The 13878-nt window shown below is 35.4% G+C and overlaps 1 protein-coding gene across 1 annotated transcript in view; it reads left to right on the plus strand.

Moving 5' to 3' along the window:
• The first annotated feature begins 652 nt into the window (after positions 1-652).
• Positions 653-13878, plus strand: part of COL28A1 (collagen type XXVIII alpha 1 chain) — a 58230-nt gene continuing 45004 nt past the window's right edge. Inside the window, exons 1-10 of the mRNA XM_040061496.1 lie at positions 653-785; positions 1258-1817; positions 2460-2480; positions 3118-3174; positions 4422-4475; positions 4988-5029; positions 5696-5722; positions 6801-6845; positions 8533-8577; positions 8870-8923. Of these exons, the coding sequence (XP_039917430.1) occupies positions 653-785; positions 1258-1817; positions 2460-2480; positions 3118-3174; positions 4422-4475; positions 4988-5029; positions 5696-5722; positions 6801-6845; positions 8533-8577; positions 8870-8923 (1038 nt within the window). The remainder of the gene's footprint in view (positions 786-1257; positions 1818-2459; positions 2481-3117; positions 3175-4421; positions 4476-4987; positions 5030-5695; positions 5723-6800; positions 6846-8532; positions 8578-8869; positions 8924-13878) is intronic.

Consider the following 13878-nt stretch of genomic DNA (forward strand, 5'->3'; position numbering starts at 1 on the left):
CATGTAGCTGCTTGATGGACTTGAAAGAAGACCTAAGATTTTATATTTAAAATGTATTTAAATATATTTATATTGTCTTCATTATTAATGACATTTAAAAATAACTTTTGTAAATCACAGACTTTTTTGTATAAATCAGTTTTAATTCAGTATTTAATTTAGTTGAGTATTTTCTAAAAATATGTTGAATCGCTCATTTAAACATTCTAATTTTCTTTTTATCAGTATATTGTCATTATAATAGAATATTATCTTTTTGAAAAATATTGCACATATTCTGTAACATCCATGTAATATTAACAATATATTAATATATTGAATTTCATCAGTAAGCCACTGTTTCTTAGAAGAATAAGTTGTTCATACTGATGCTCTAGACTTTTTGTTAAGAAAGAAAAGGCAGTGTTATGCTCATATTTCTTCTGTAATAAACAGGTTCTACTATCCACGTGAGCTACAGTTGAGTGAGGGCTGGTTACTGTGCTTAAATTACCTACACAGTAACTTTAAAATAGTTTTCTATATATTTTCTCTAGAACTATGCTTCCCACAAATATGTATTTAAAGCATCTGTATTAATTTATTTGCTTCTATTAATGAGGTATTCACAGGTGGCTTTTTACTTTTAACAGGAAGAAAAAGTCTATTTGGGATGAAAGTCACTATGAGAAAATTTTTTTTTTTCTTTTGCTTTATACTTCTGGCTGTGTTAACAAGCCAGATAGTACATGGGCAAAACAGAAAGAAAGGAAAGAATATTTACTCTCCTATGCCAAAAGATGAAGGTAAAACCATTTTCTTAAAATTTCTGATTGACTGTGTGGCATATATCCACACATTTTAGCATAATAATTTAGTAATTGATAACTTTCATGTGAATATGAAAAATGTGTTTTGTTTTGATTATGGGGCTGGAAAATACTTTTTGATTACTTGGACATGGATTCCAGTTTAATCAATGATTTTCATGGACATGCATCCCTCTTAAGAGAAATTATAAGAAACCTGATTTTTTGTTTGAAATTGCATGTGGTAAATTTTCTATACAGGATTAACTAAAATACTAAAACAATCCCATCAAGACCCTAAATCGACAGTTTTTATTAGATTTTTTTTGATTTTTACGGTGAAATCCTTAGAATTTTTAGAGAGGAGACAGAAATTTTTTTGAAAATTATTTTTGCAGAGAATTATCTGAAATCTGTTGTGCAGGTGTTCCCGTCATTCATAGATTTAACTTTTTTTTTTCCTTTACAGGTGATATGTGTCTCATTGATATAGTCTTTATCTTGGACAGTTCAGAAAGTGCCAAAAATCAGTTGTTTGATTTGCAGAAGAATTTTGTTCAAAACATAACTGACAGCATTTTCCAGATGAAGCCAGTCAAGTCTCACATGTTTAGTGTCAGACTAGCAAGTATGCAGTTCAGCAGCACAGTCAGCATTGATCATCCCTTTACAGCCTGGAAAAACGTGCAGAATTTTAAGGAGAAAATCAGTTCTCTGGGCTTTATTGGCCACGGCACTTATTCCTATTATGCAGTTTCAAATGCCACTCATCTGTTTAAAACTGAAAGTCATAAGAGAAATGTGAAAGTGGCTTTTTTGATGACTGATGGTGTGGATCATCCAAACAGCCCTAATGTCCAGGGTATAGCCACAACAGCTAGAAGTCTTGGAATACATTTTATTACCATTGGCCTTTCTAAAAAAACGGTCCAAGAAGAAAAATTGCGTGTGATTTCTGGTGATTCGTCCTCTGAACATGTCCTGTGCCTGGATGATCAGAACCTGGTAGTTGATGTAGCATTGCAGCTGGTAAGTTTTGCTGATGTTAATCCTGTCACAGGTCTATCCTTGGCAGATTTCATTGAATTTTGATTAGGTAAGCCCTGCAGATAGCGCAGAGGGTTTCGTGGTGCCTTCTCTGCTGCAGCAGGAGACAGGGCAGATGAAACTTCCTTCTGCCAGCCACCCTCCAAGGAGTTATGTGCTTGAATAATAGTAGTTCAGCTGAACTGATCACATTTCCCAGCACACAGACTGTGTCTCTGAGCATGTGAAAATACTTTCGAAGGCAGCTTGATCTCATGCATAATCACTGAGTCCTTCTCCTGTATATTCTGTTTGTAGGGCCTTCCAAAGGAAGGTCTCTGATTAGGAAGACTTTTCACAGTCTCTTTTGTTAGCACTGTGCCTTAATACTGTCTGTTTAGCTATCCCATTAATTCTCATCACTGTCTGTCACATGGAATAACCCTCTCTTCCTACCAAGAACTCTTTTCCATATGAGTAGTTCCACAGACTGGTTCTCACCCCTTTGAGGAAGGAATGAAGGATGAAGGTATTTACCATCTCTTCACCTTGGAGATTCTATGAACTAGAGAGGAAAAATCAGTACTCTGTTAAATTAAATCCTATCTATATAAAAGTAATATTTTTATTTTATTTTATTTTCAGGAAGCCTTGCTACAGAATCAGGTAGGGGTTTTGAGCATTGTGTTCGGTTACTCTTACTGACACTAGACTTCCCAAAGTCTGCTTTTTCTATAATGGAACAATACTTGAGGATTAATCAACCTTCCATTTCTGGTTAAATTTTCTGACCATGGTTACTTTTATTTTAACTTTCCTGCATTTCTTCTGTCCTTTCTCCTGTGAAATCTACGCTGTTAGCTCATTAGTGAGTAGTATCAACAGTATGACATAAAGAACTCTTCCTACAAGAGTGGAATAGGTCTAATGCAAGATATGCAAATTAATTTGTGGTCTCATTAGAAAACAATGACAATGTTAAAATGGTTCAAAATTCATGTAAGCTTTCACAGTACTGTGTACTATATATATGCTATCTTAACATTTGTAATTGTTACAGTGACTACAGTCACTACAGTAAGAGATTTGTTTTTGTTATAAATAAATCAAGTAGTGGATTTTAGTTGCTCCATGTGGAAGTTTAATGTTGAGAAATAAATATATTAGAACATCATTGATTTCCTGTTATTCCACTATTATGTTATTTAATCTGTGGCTAGACAAACCCAAAATGTTTTGCTTAAAAATCTTGAAATAATATATTTGAAAAACATTCTCCTTTATCTTTCTATTAACCTTGTAGTGTGTGCGGAAGACCTGTGAGTGTGAAAAGGGGGTAAAAGGAGAAAAAGGTGATTCAGTAAGTATGCATTTATTTGGGTAGGCTCAAGAATTTGAATTTTAATCAAGATCAATACTGCATAGTACTTTAATTGGTTACTATGTGAAGTATGTGAAAAACAAGATATTTGCTGTCCATGTACTGCAAAAATACTTATTGTAGCATATCATGTTGGTAGTGAAAGGCCATTGTTAAAAGACCTCAGGAAAAAAATCTACCCATAGTCAGATACTATCTTGAAAATATATTTCTATTATTGGGTAATAAAACACTGCGGATAAATAGGTTATTTTGGAGCCCAAATAAAAAAGTTATTCTTGAATCTTGCAATGGGGAAAGAAAGGTCCATTAGACAAAGGTTTTCACCCACCACCACCTTCTATTTTTGTAAGGGGTAAAGATTCAAATGTCTGAGGGTAATGGATATATGAGGAAAGGTCTAAAACTCTGCCTCCAACACTCTTTTTTCTTGTGACACTTCAGCACATATTTCTTGGCTTTAGTAAGGAACAGACAAGTGTGAGTTCAGACAGTGAGTGACCTCTCTGATAATTTTTCTGTCTTTAGGAGTTCCCCCAGAGACAAGCAAGGTACATTCAGAGGTTTTTATCTTTCTCCCTAGACTCTAATGTGTCAACCATACCATTAGCAGGTTATGACACCAGGGCCTATCGTTCAATCCTTGTGGATAATATGCATCTGCATAATGTGCACCAGAATCTCTGTTTGCAAGTTAAAATTTCAGATCCAAGAATTTTTAAGTTGTTCTATCCAAAATCATTAGATGTAGCCAGTTATACTAATGTGTAAACACCAAATTTTCTAGTCCCCACCATCACGATCCTCCAAAGAGTGACAAAAAACGGTGCAGCGGTTTTTTCCCTAGGGTGCTGAATATTGACCCTGAACTGTTCTGTACATTTTTTTTTCTAAGCAGAGAAGATGAGATTGTGGTGGTTAATTGAGAAATAGAAAGGAAGAACTGTGGGGTTTTTCTGTAATGTCTTCCTGATTAGATTTTTCAGATGCTCTGTAGAAAATTTAATTATCATTGAATATCATTCAAAAAATATTTGTAGATACCTTATAATACCAGGGTGGGTTTAGTTAAATGAATATTGTGTCACATATACCATCCTTGAATCAGTGAAGGTTTCTACCAAAGAATATTCCAGAATGATTTTGGACTAAAAATACAGTCTTTTTAGACATGCTGGAGAATTTTATCCTCACAATGATAATAACATTTTCCTGCTTTGTTTCAGGGCAGTGCTGGCAGCAAAGGGGAGAAAGGTGACCCAGGACCAAAAGGAAACAAGGTAATATGAATTTAAAAGAAATAAAGCAAGTTTCCATCCAGTTATTCAAACCATAGATGTGAATATAGCAAAGGAAAAGTACGTTAAAGTAAGTTCTAAATGTTGAGGTTTGCTAGTTTGTAGTTGGCTGCTTCAGAAGTGTGAGATAAAAATTTAAAACAAGGCTGCTGTCAAGTTAACACTGTCTATCATTGCAGTTTTTCTCTGACAGCAAGGGTCTCAATATAGCTGAAGGCTCTTTAGGTTCCACATATCTTTCTAACAGTACACAGATCCCTTGATCAGAGTGCTTCATTTTAAAAACTAAGATTTCAGTCATCTAATGACAATAGTTGAGTTTTCTATGTTAATGATCAGGAAATGTGTATCCTTTATTGTGGAAAGAGGAAGTGTGAATGTTAGTAAATAGGAAAAAACAGTTCTACTTTATAACAGTGGTCTTGACTTTTAGTGCTATAGGGATAAATGAAAGTGCAATACATATTTCCGTTGTATTCCTTTGCTTCCAATAGGGTGATGCTCAAAAAGGAGATCATGGAGAGAAAGGTGAAGAGGTATGTGACTACTACAGTGCTAACTCCAATTTTGTCTTTTCACACTTTCTGAACTAAAAATGTTATTTTCATTTTTTATGTGTCTACTTTATTCAATGATATAAAGCACTTACACTAAAGCCTGGTTAACAGAAGCATGTATGCTGAGAGAAACATGTGCTTAAATAGAGAGATGAGACACTACTGGGAGAAGGAACTTCTGACGCTATGTGATTTTGAATTGACTTTCATTAGACTTATCCCAAAGACAGACCTGATAAAAACACTACATAGTCCTTTGGTGGCTTCTAACAACTGACAATTCTCAGAATTTTTGTTAATTCTATGGAGAAAGATTAAGATTACTCTCTGTATAAGAGTAACTCAGTTTAAAAGTCCCATTTAAATGGCAGCATATATCTACTAGGAGACTGGCAATCTGAGTGGCATATGTACAGCTAATGTATGAATAAAAAATACACATCTAGATTTGCAGAGAATTATATGTTGAACAGTTTCAGAAAGATATTTTATTGTTGTGAATAATTGAACTTCTGAAACATAATTCTTTACTGGGTGCAGGTTGGGACTTTTTCTAATTAAATTAGCAGTATGTTAAGCCTTTGTTTTCTCTTTTATGGTTTTTTGTTTTTGTTTTTGTTTTTTTTTTTTTCAATTTTTGAATAGGGAGTTCCCGGCTACAAGGGAGACAAGGTAAGTTTTTTGTAGAATAGAAGTAGACTGAAAATAAATTTTCACTTGCTGACACTGTATGTGAAAGAATGGAAAAAATACAGTCTTGTCTTTTTGTCATGAAAACTCCTAATGCAAATTCAAAATTTATCTAAATGCACACAGACTGGATTGCTGGAAATAAAACAAAAAAAACATAAAATCAGAGAATGTAATCTAAATATAAAAACAGAAATGTGTCAATGACCAGAAATTCAGTTTTTGCAAGGAAAAGAAAGTGGAAGGTTGAATAAGAAGTTAAATGGAAAGAAAGAGAAAATAGTTAATATAAACACAATGTGACAATCATTAGCTTTTGAAAAACTTATACAAGGAAGTTTACTTTTAACCTGTTTATAACTTGCAAGAGCTAATGCTTGATCAAGAAAATTTTCAGCAGAATCTCTCCAAGAAGATAAAAAACTATGCATTTCAGTGACTTGCAGGATTCCAGAGATGAATTGCAAAGTGGACCATCATAGTCAGAAATGAAACAGAGATAATCCCATTTTGATTTTTCTTGGTTTGACACTTACCTCTCTACATTGTTAATAAAAGCAGTGCCTCTATGAATCGTTGTATTCATTAGTGAAATTCTTCAGTTGATTTTGTGGTAATATTTCATGAAAATGGGAACAGTAGACTCACAGGTCTACTTTTCATGTGTCTTGAGATGGTAAAACATCAGTGAAACACTTAATTCTTTCTTCGTTCCATATGTGCAGTCTCAGAATTGCTAGTCAGGAAAATATCAGACATCACGGTAATGAAATCAGAGCATGGAAAGAGTCTCTGGAGATAGTGCAGCGAGGTGGAAAACTTCAGCCAAACGTATTAGATATTAAATGTATTATCCTCTGATATAAGTTGGATGTTTTGCAGACATTTTCAGAAATAAATCTTGAGTAGACCAGATCTTATCCTCTACAGACCATATATAACGATCCTCAGGTCCTCAGAGTCAACTGGACCTCTTGTGCTACTGCTTGCAGAGTCTTTAATGCACGTAGTGTAATCAAATCATCTTGTTTAGCTGTGAACCCTTTGGTTTCTCATAAAGGGTGAAAGAGGAGAATGTGGACCCCCAGGAACAAAAGGAGAAATAGTAAGTATAAATTTTATTTGAACTGTTTTGGGTTGATGAAGATACTAGCAAATCATGTAAAATATTCATAAACACACTTTGAAACGTCACATATGACATTATGTGGAATGTCTACTAAGCTAAAAAGGAAGCTGTTCAGAAACTGGCAAAGAACATAATCAAAGCAGCCAAGAAACCTGGATATAGAAAACATGCCAGGGCTGCCAGAAATCTGCTTGCTTCATTTCTGTTGAGGCCAGTGATGAAAAAAACCTTTGTCCTGTGCAGGGAATCATTCAGTTCCAGAATTCCCACCTTCACATTCACAAATCTTGAGGACAGAACGAAATTGTGGCTTTGTTTTTAGAGAATGCATTCTAGGCTAGACAAAATCAGACACAGAACACATATAGCCAAATGTATGAGAAGCAAATTCAATATTCTGAGGTCGATCTTTAACTGGGATGATGGATATCAAAGCATGATTGGAAGTCCAATTTGAAAATGTTGCATTTATCCACTACCACTTTCTCATTCACTAATCAGGCTGAATCCAGTAGTTTTGGTGCTGTGTATCAAAACTTTTTCAAATGCTATTCAGGCTTGAAATTCAGACAGTTCCTGTTTGGCTTTGAAATCAGACCTGACTCAAGTTATACGTTTGTATGCTACCAAAAGTAGCCATCATTGTGTCAGCATATCACTGACTCTACCATCCATTGTTTGTGTGGTTGGGCTGGAAATGGGCTGGAACTGAATGGGGTTATCTCTCTCTCTGGTGGCTGATGCTTGGCCTGGGAGCAAATGCCAGGGGGCAGAGAACTATTTAAAATTTCTGACTCTGAATCTCTAGGGGGGGAAGCCAATGGAATGTCTGCATAGGTATCACTGCTAAATTTGTCAAGGCTATTAGAAGATCAAAATGTGACACATATCTTGAAAAATGCAGCAGTCTGACGGTGTCTTTGCCTGTATAGATTTTACTAATTGAAAGAAAAGAGAAATTAAAAAAAAAAAAAAAAAAAAAAAAAAAACCACCAGTAAATTCGCTCAAAACTGTTTTTGCTTTAGAAATAAATTGTAACATTATTGACTCAAGTGGAACTGAAATACTCTAGAATATGCATTATGATGACTAAACAAAAAACAGTGAATCAGAAAGATTCTTGAATAATCTGCACTGGTGGTGACTGGTAAGCACTCATTAAATGGAGAAATCACAGCTAGTGCAATAAAATAGTGTGGCATTTAAAAATTTTTGGATGCATTTTTAATGGATTTTGTGAACTATTAGTGTGATTCTGCCAGGCTGCTAATCAGCAGTTTGAGTTAGTGAGACAGTTACCTGAAGTTACTCTGGTATAGACCCTACAGCATTTTTATTAAGAATTCTGTGTCTAATATGCTTCTAGGAATTAAATTTAAAACCCTGTAGCAAATAAGAACTTCTTAATCAAATAGCTAAGATGTTAAGTATTCATTCGCTATGCCTGTTGTGTATGAAAAATGTTTTAACCAAATATTGAGGGTGGAATGTAACAGGCAATTACTGAATACAGTATGAGACCAGCAATACTGAGATAATAAAGTCTCCAGAAAATGCTTGAACAGAGGTTTGAGTCATTACAAGTAGATGTCAAGTGCTTGGCATTTGAAAGCGGATTGAAATTTTCTTTTAATCTGATAACTGAATCTAATTTTTCCTCAGGGTTTGCAGGGCTCTGTGGGCCCAACGGGACCTCGAGGACCTCAGGTAAGGCAACTAAAAACTATCAAATAAAAAGGGAAGATTACATTCTGTAAGTTTCTTCTGCATACAACTTGTCAATTCTGTGGAAGGCAGCCATGTTTTTCTGCCAGCACTGGTTTTTGAATATTAACAATAGTCAATGTGTTGGGCACTTCACAGGATATGAGGCAGAAAACTCTTGTCCTTTAGAACTAAGAATTGTGCTATATTATACTGTATCCCATTCAGGGGAAATAAACCCCCAAAATTATATGTCTTCAAAGGCAACTCATTCTTTGCTTTGACTTTTTTGTAGGGTATCAGGGGAGATCCAGGTCAGCAAGGCCCAAAAGGCACTCAAGGAAACAAGGTAAGATGTAGTTGCATATGTGTAGTTGAATATGCTATTTATACAGGGAGAGAGGATGCAGAAATTCTGTAGAACCTTTATGCTTTACCGTCCTTTTTTGTCAGTAGTTTTTTAATTAATGGTGTTATTTGCACAGCAATAATCTCCCCACCTGGGTGGTGCACCATCATGTGATGAAGGCTTGGTATTGTTGGCACATGCACCCACTTACTTATCTAGGTGTCCAAGAACATTTTGAAGGGCCACAATAGGAAACAACCAAGGACCTCCCTAGAGCCACAATACTTATGTCAGAATTTCAATCACCTGAATGTGTCTTGACTTTTGCCATCACTTAGGAAGCTTTTTTCCTAGAATATTTTTGCCTACAATGCCTGCGTTTAAAGATTTTAAGTATTTTTAAAACCTTCAGACTGAGTATTTATAATAATTTCTAATTGCTTGTGTACTGTAAAAACTCAGGACGACTTTGAAATTGGTTGAGGTATGAGATTTTATGACAATTAATGCCTTAGTGATATTTAAAATAGATAATTTAGAGTTAATGACTACACCTTGTCAAGCAAAATCAGTCGGATAAAGTGTGTGATTAATTTAGAAAGTTTTCTGGTTTGCAAAACTTTGGGAAATTGCTTTATGTGATTATGGTTGTCCTGCCCATGGGAGAGCTATTAACTTCAGTGTTCAGTACAGAAAGATCTTTCATTTATCAGTTTGGTACAAAGACTTTCTACGAGGGGATTATTGATAGCCTGGCTAACAATGTAAGTTACACAAGACAAATTTCTACAAAACCGCTTTGTAAAAGATACACTATGTAAACACTCATGGTTTGTTTCTTAGGCAACAATTTAATTAGAAAATTCACAGAAATAAATTTAGATATGGGAAATGTTTATTATAAAAAGGTTGGAGTATTGCCATCCATCATGATTTTCCTCCTCTTGACAAATGCTTTTTCATTATTCTCATTTCTTCATCTTCTCAACAAAGTGCTTGATTGGGAAAGATGCTGCAGTGTACTTCAGAAGTGGAAAAAGAAATAGGATGATGAGTTTGAAAGAAGCTATTCACACATGTGGTGGAAAAATCATGTCTCTCTTTAACTTCAGCACAGCAAATGACAGTAATTTTTTTTTTTTTTGTCATTTCACACTGATCAGTCCAAGACAGTAGAACCAGATACTTCTATTATATACAAAACCATATTTGTTGAACCTTGTGTGTCTTCCTGTCAGTCTCTTCACATATTTTCATAGCTGTAAAATACATATATCTTTCTCTAGAAATCCATCTACATGGATGCAATATTTATGGTCTATTGTTAGGCTTTAGCTGCAGATTTTCAGTAAGAATAACTTCCCTCTTTTATCAGTTTTCAACTTCCCAGCCTGATGTTTAAAGTCTATAGTCAAGATTTTTCCATGCTCAAATATCTATAAGAATAAAAATACTGCCAGACAAGTTTAGTTAATACACTTAGATAATTATAATTAAAGAGTATAGAAGAAACATAGGTATGTTTAAGGATTATCTCTTGTCCATACCTAATGCCAAAGCTAACTTTTGTCATTTTGAAGCTAATTTGAGATGAGTGAAAAAAATTTTGATGATCAGTACAGATAATCCGTGGTTCTTTTCAGATTTATAAACAGCCATTCAGCTAGTAAAGGTCAAGGCCTTTTTTGGTTCAGACACAGAGCAGTCTTTCCAATATCTTTTGTCCTCACAGAAGGATTATTAGATTGCTCTTTTAAAATTAGTTTTCATGACACATACAAAAATATCTCTGAAAAGTGGCAGTTATTTATAATAGCCTTGGATAAAATAAATAAGTGTATTCTTAGTGCAGTTCTTCGGCCTTTCCATTCTAATACTTTCTGCTTTTTGAACTGGTGACTTCATCTTGGTGGTATTGGTACCGGTGTGACATAACGCAAAACGCCGCTGCTGGACTTTCGTTCTTTGTTACTGAGCCATGCTGAGGTTTGAAGGAGTAGATTCAGTTCCTCAAAATACAAACTTCAGATCAAGCTCAGCCTGCAGATAGTTTGGGCTCAGTTGTGGAGTCCACTCATGTATCTGCCTGGCTCAGTGCATCCCACACCTCTGTAATGCAGGTTATGGGTACAGGTGCATCCTCTCACTTTGCAGTGCCAGGTGGCAGACGCAGGTGAGGACAGTGTCATCTGGGTGCTGTCTGGGTGCCACTGGCTCTGGAAGCCACCAGTAGGAGAAACTTGGTGGCATTGCATCTTCAACTAATTCAATTTGACTTGTCTGAAGCAAGGTACCATGGTATCCAGAAATATAACCCAAGAAATTACTTAAAGGAACTTTGCCTTCTTTACTTCTATTATTCATGTGCTTTTTCTTATTCTCAAGCTGCTGATTAATCTCTCAATATGAAGTTTCACTGACTGCACAACACTTTCTTTCCTTCTAATGATACTGCTTTATTGTGTTGCCAGTAGTGAGTTGAAGCTCTCTAAGTCCCACTGCCTGCCCTGAAGAGCTTTTCACAGACAGGAAGTCAGCCAACCTGTTTCCATGTAGACATGAAAGTTTAGGAGCAATCAGATGGAGCTGAATCACATCCTTAACCTCTTAGTCTTTCTAATGCACTTCATAATCAATCCTTGTCTTTAATAACCTCTTAAATTACAGGCAAATTTCATCACCTCTCTTCCACCCTCTTTTCAAACCATGTGTGAATATGTTAAACAACCTGTGTCCTGCCCAGAAGGCAGCTCAGTGTAGCATTAACCAGAACCAGGTTTTGCCATTATTTGAATTTTTAATTTTTTTCTCTTATTTGCAATTCTGTGAAGCTCTAACATCTCAAAATCACCTAAATAATTGTCTTAGTTTTGAAAGACAGTTGTCTGCCAAGGAAAGCTAGAGCCTCCCTTGGAATGGAGAATGTAAACCCCCTTCCCTCCAAATTATTATAATTTTGCAATTAGAGGCTTTCAGGCAAAGATATGGGAATAGGAGGAACAGTTCTTTACTAGGAATATTAAAAGAAAAAAAAAAAAAAAAAAAGAAAAAAAAAGGGAAAATATAAATGTAGTAGTAGTAGTAGTACAGAAAACAAGTAAGGTAATAAACAAAACTCCTGAAAAACCCTGACAGAATCAGGGATATGACCTAATACCCTGTTGGTCAGGGTGTTGGAAGCAGTCCAAATAAGTTCCCTTGGAGTAACAGATGCAGTTCTGTGGAGTAGAGATGGTCCCGTAGAAAGTCCAGTGGTGACGAGATGGGTCCGTTTTTTTTCTGGGAATTTAGTGGAAAAACTGGATACTTTATGTTTTTCAGTCCCAGTTTTTATCTAGCTAGGAACAGTTGGCTCTTCCCCCACTGTGTGGAGCACCTCACAATGGGATGATGGAATGTGTCATGTCATTGGTGGGCCCTAATGGCCCATTATCAGAAGATGTCCCCCTGGAGGATGGGGAGATGGTGAAAGAGATAAGAAACACTGCCCCACCTGGATTTCATGGCTGGACCATTTTCAGAAGGCATCAGCCCCCCTCTCCCCTGGAAGGGTGAGAGAAGGATAAAATATCTCCCAAAAAACAGCTTTCAACAGATGAAATGGAATACACATTTTTAGGTTACATAATCCAATACAATAATCTTACCAGATAAATAAGCCTCCATAAAGAAGCCAAGGCATTTAAAATGAGACATTTTTATCTCATTTTTTTATTTAAAAAACATAAAGTATTATTATTATTAATAATCATCATCATCATCATCATCATCATCTAACTGACTAAATATATTTCCATTTAACCAAATACTAAACTGTTCAGTTAACATGTTATCAGTAAACTTACAACAAAGTATATAATTACTTTAAGAGAAAAACATTAGAGGGTTCCAGGGCACTTCACTCAGAGTTAGGAGAAGGGAACCGGCAGTTTTCACTGTGTATCTCCTGTCTTCTGAACTAGACAACTTGTTCCTGTTTCCAGAGCAAATCCTGAGCAGAGAACAAAGATTCTTCTGCTTGTTTCCTGGCTTACTGACTTTCTATTGCCCATTGACAACTTTCATACAAAGATGTTAAATTTATCAAACAAAACTATTTTTAAAGCCAAATTCTATGCTGTTTTGTCTTTTTCACTAACTTGAAATTCCAAAAGAAATACTATTCACACCAGTACTTTTTATTTTCTTAGACACTTGCTTCACTTTAAGGCACTCTTCAACCTCATCAACCATCATGTTATCTATATTGTGACACAAAATAAAAACTTGGATCAAAGTGTACCTCATTCATCTATAAAACATAAAGAAAATTACAAAGAAAACCAATAGAAAAAAAATCACAGAGATTTAATTAATGGAATTTGCAGAACACCAATTTATAAGCCTGGGTCTAAGGTAGAGACACTCAATTCTTGTTATACTGCAGCTTATAGGAGCAAGGAACTCAGATTTTGTGTTCTTTGTCTCACTAGGAATTCAAGGGTGGCCCATCATACAATTTTGCTGCATGATTCAACAATTTCCAAAACACAGAAGACACTATCTCACTTAGTAAAATACTGAAAGTACAAGAAACAGAAAGGTGGCAAAGAGAAAAGCCATGCTACATTTGGTTCTGCTCTGTAAATGTAATATAATTTATCATAAGCAGTGATGACCGTAAACGTTATGCAGTGAGAATCCCATCTATTGTCTGACTTTCCCAGTAACCCGATTTCTGTCATTTTCCTACTTAGGTTCTACAGTTGTTAATACAATTAAAAAGCATCTGAACTGGTTACTTCATGTCTTTTGCTGGACTTACCGACATATTGTGTTGTTGTGTTCTCATTAGAAGACAGCTTTGCTCTTCAATAGCAATACAACCCTGGAAAAATCCAACATTCTAACACAAAAGGGCTTAATTCATCTTGGTTGCCTCTCCAGGAAGGAAACAGAATCACCACGATTTTTCT

The sequence above is a fragment of the Hirundo rustica genome, chromosome 1 (assembly GCF_015227805.2).
Source record: "Hirundo rustica isolate bHirRus1 chromosome 1, bHirRus1.pri.v3, whole genome shotgun sequence".
Taxonomy (NCBI): Eukaryota; Metazoa; Chordata; class Aves; order Passeriformes; family Hirundinidae; genus Hirundo; species Hirundo rustica.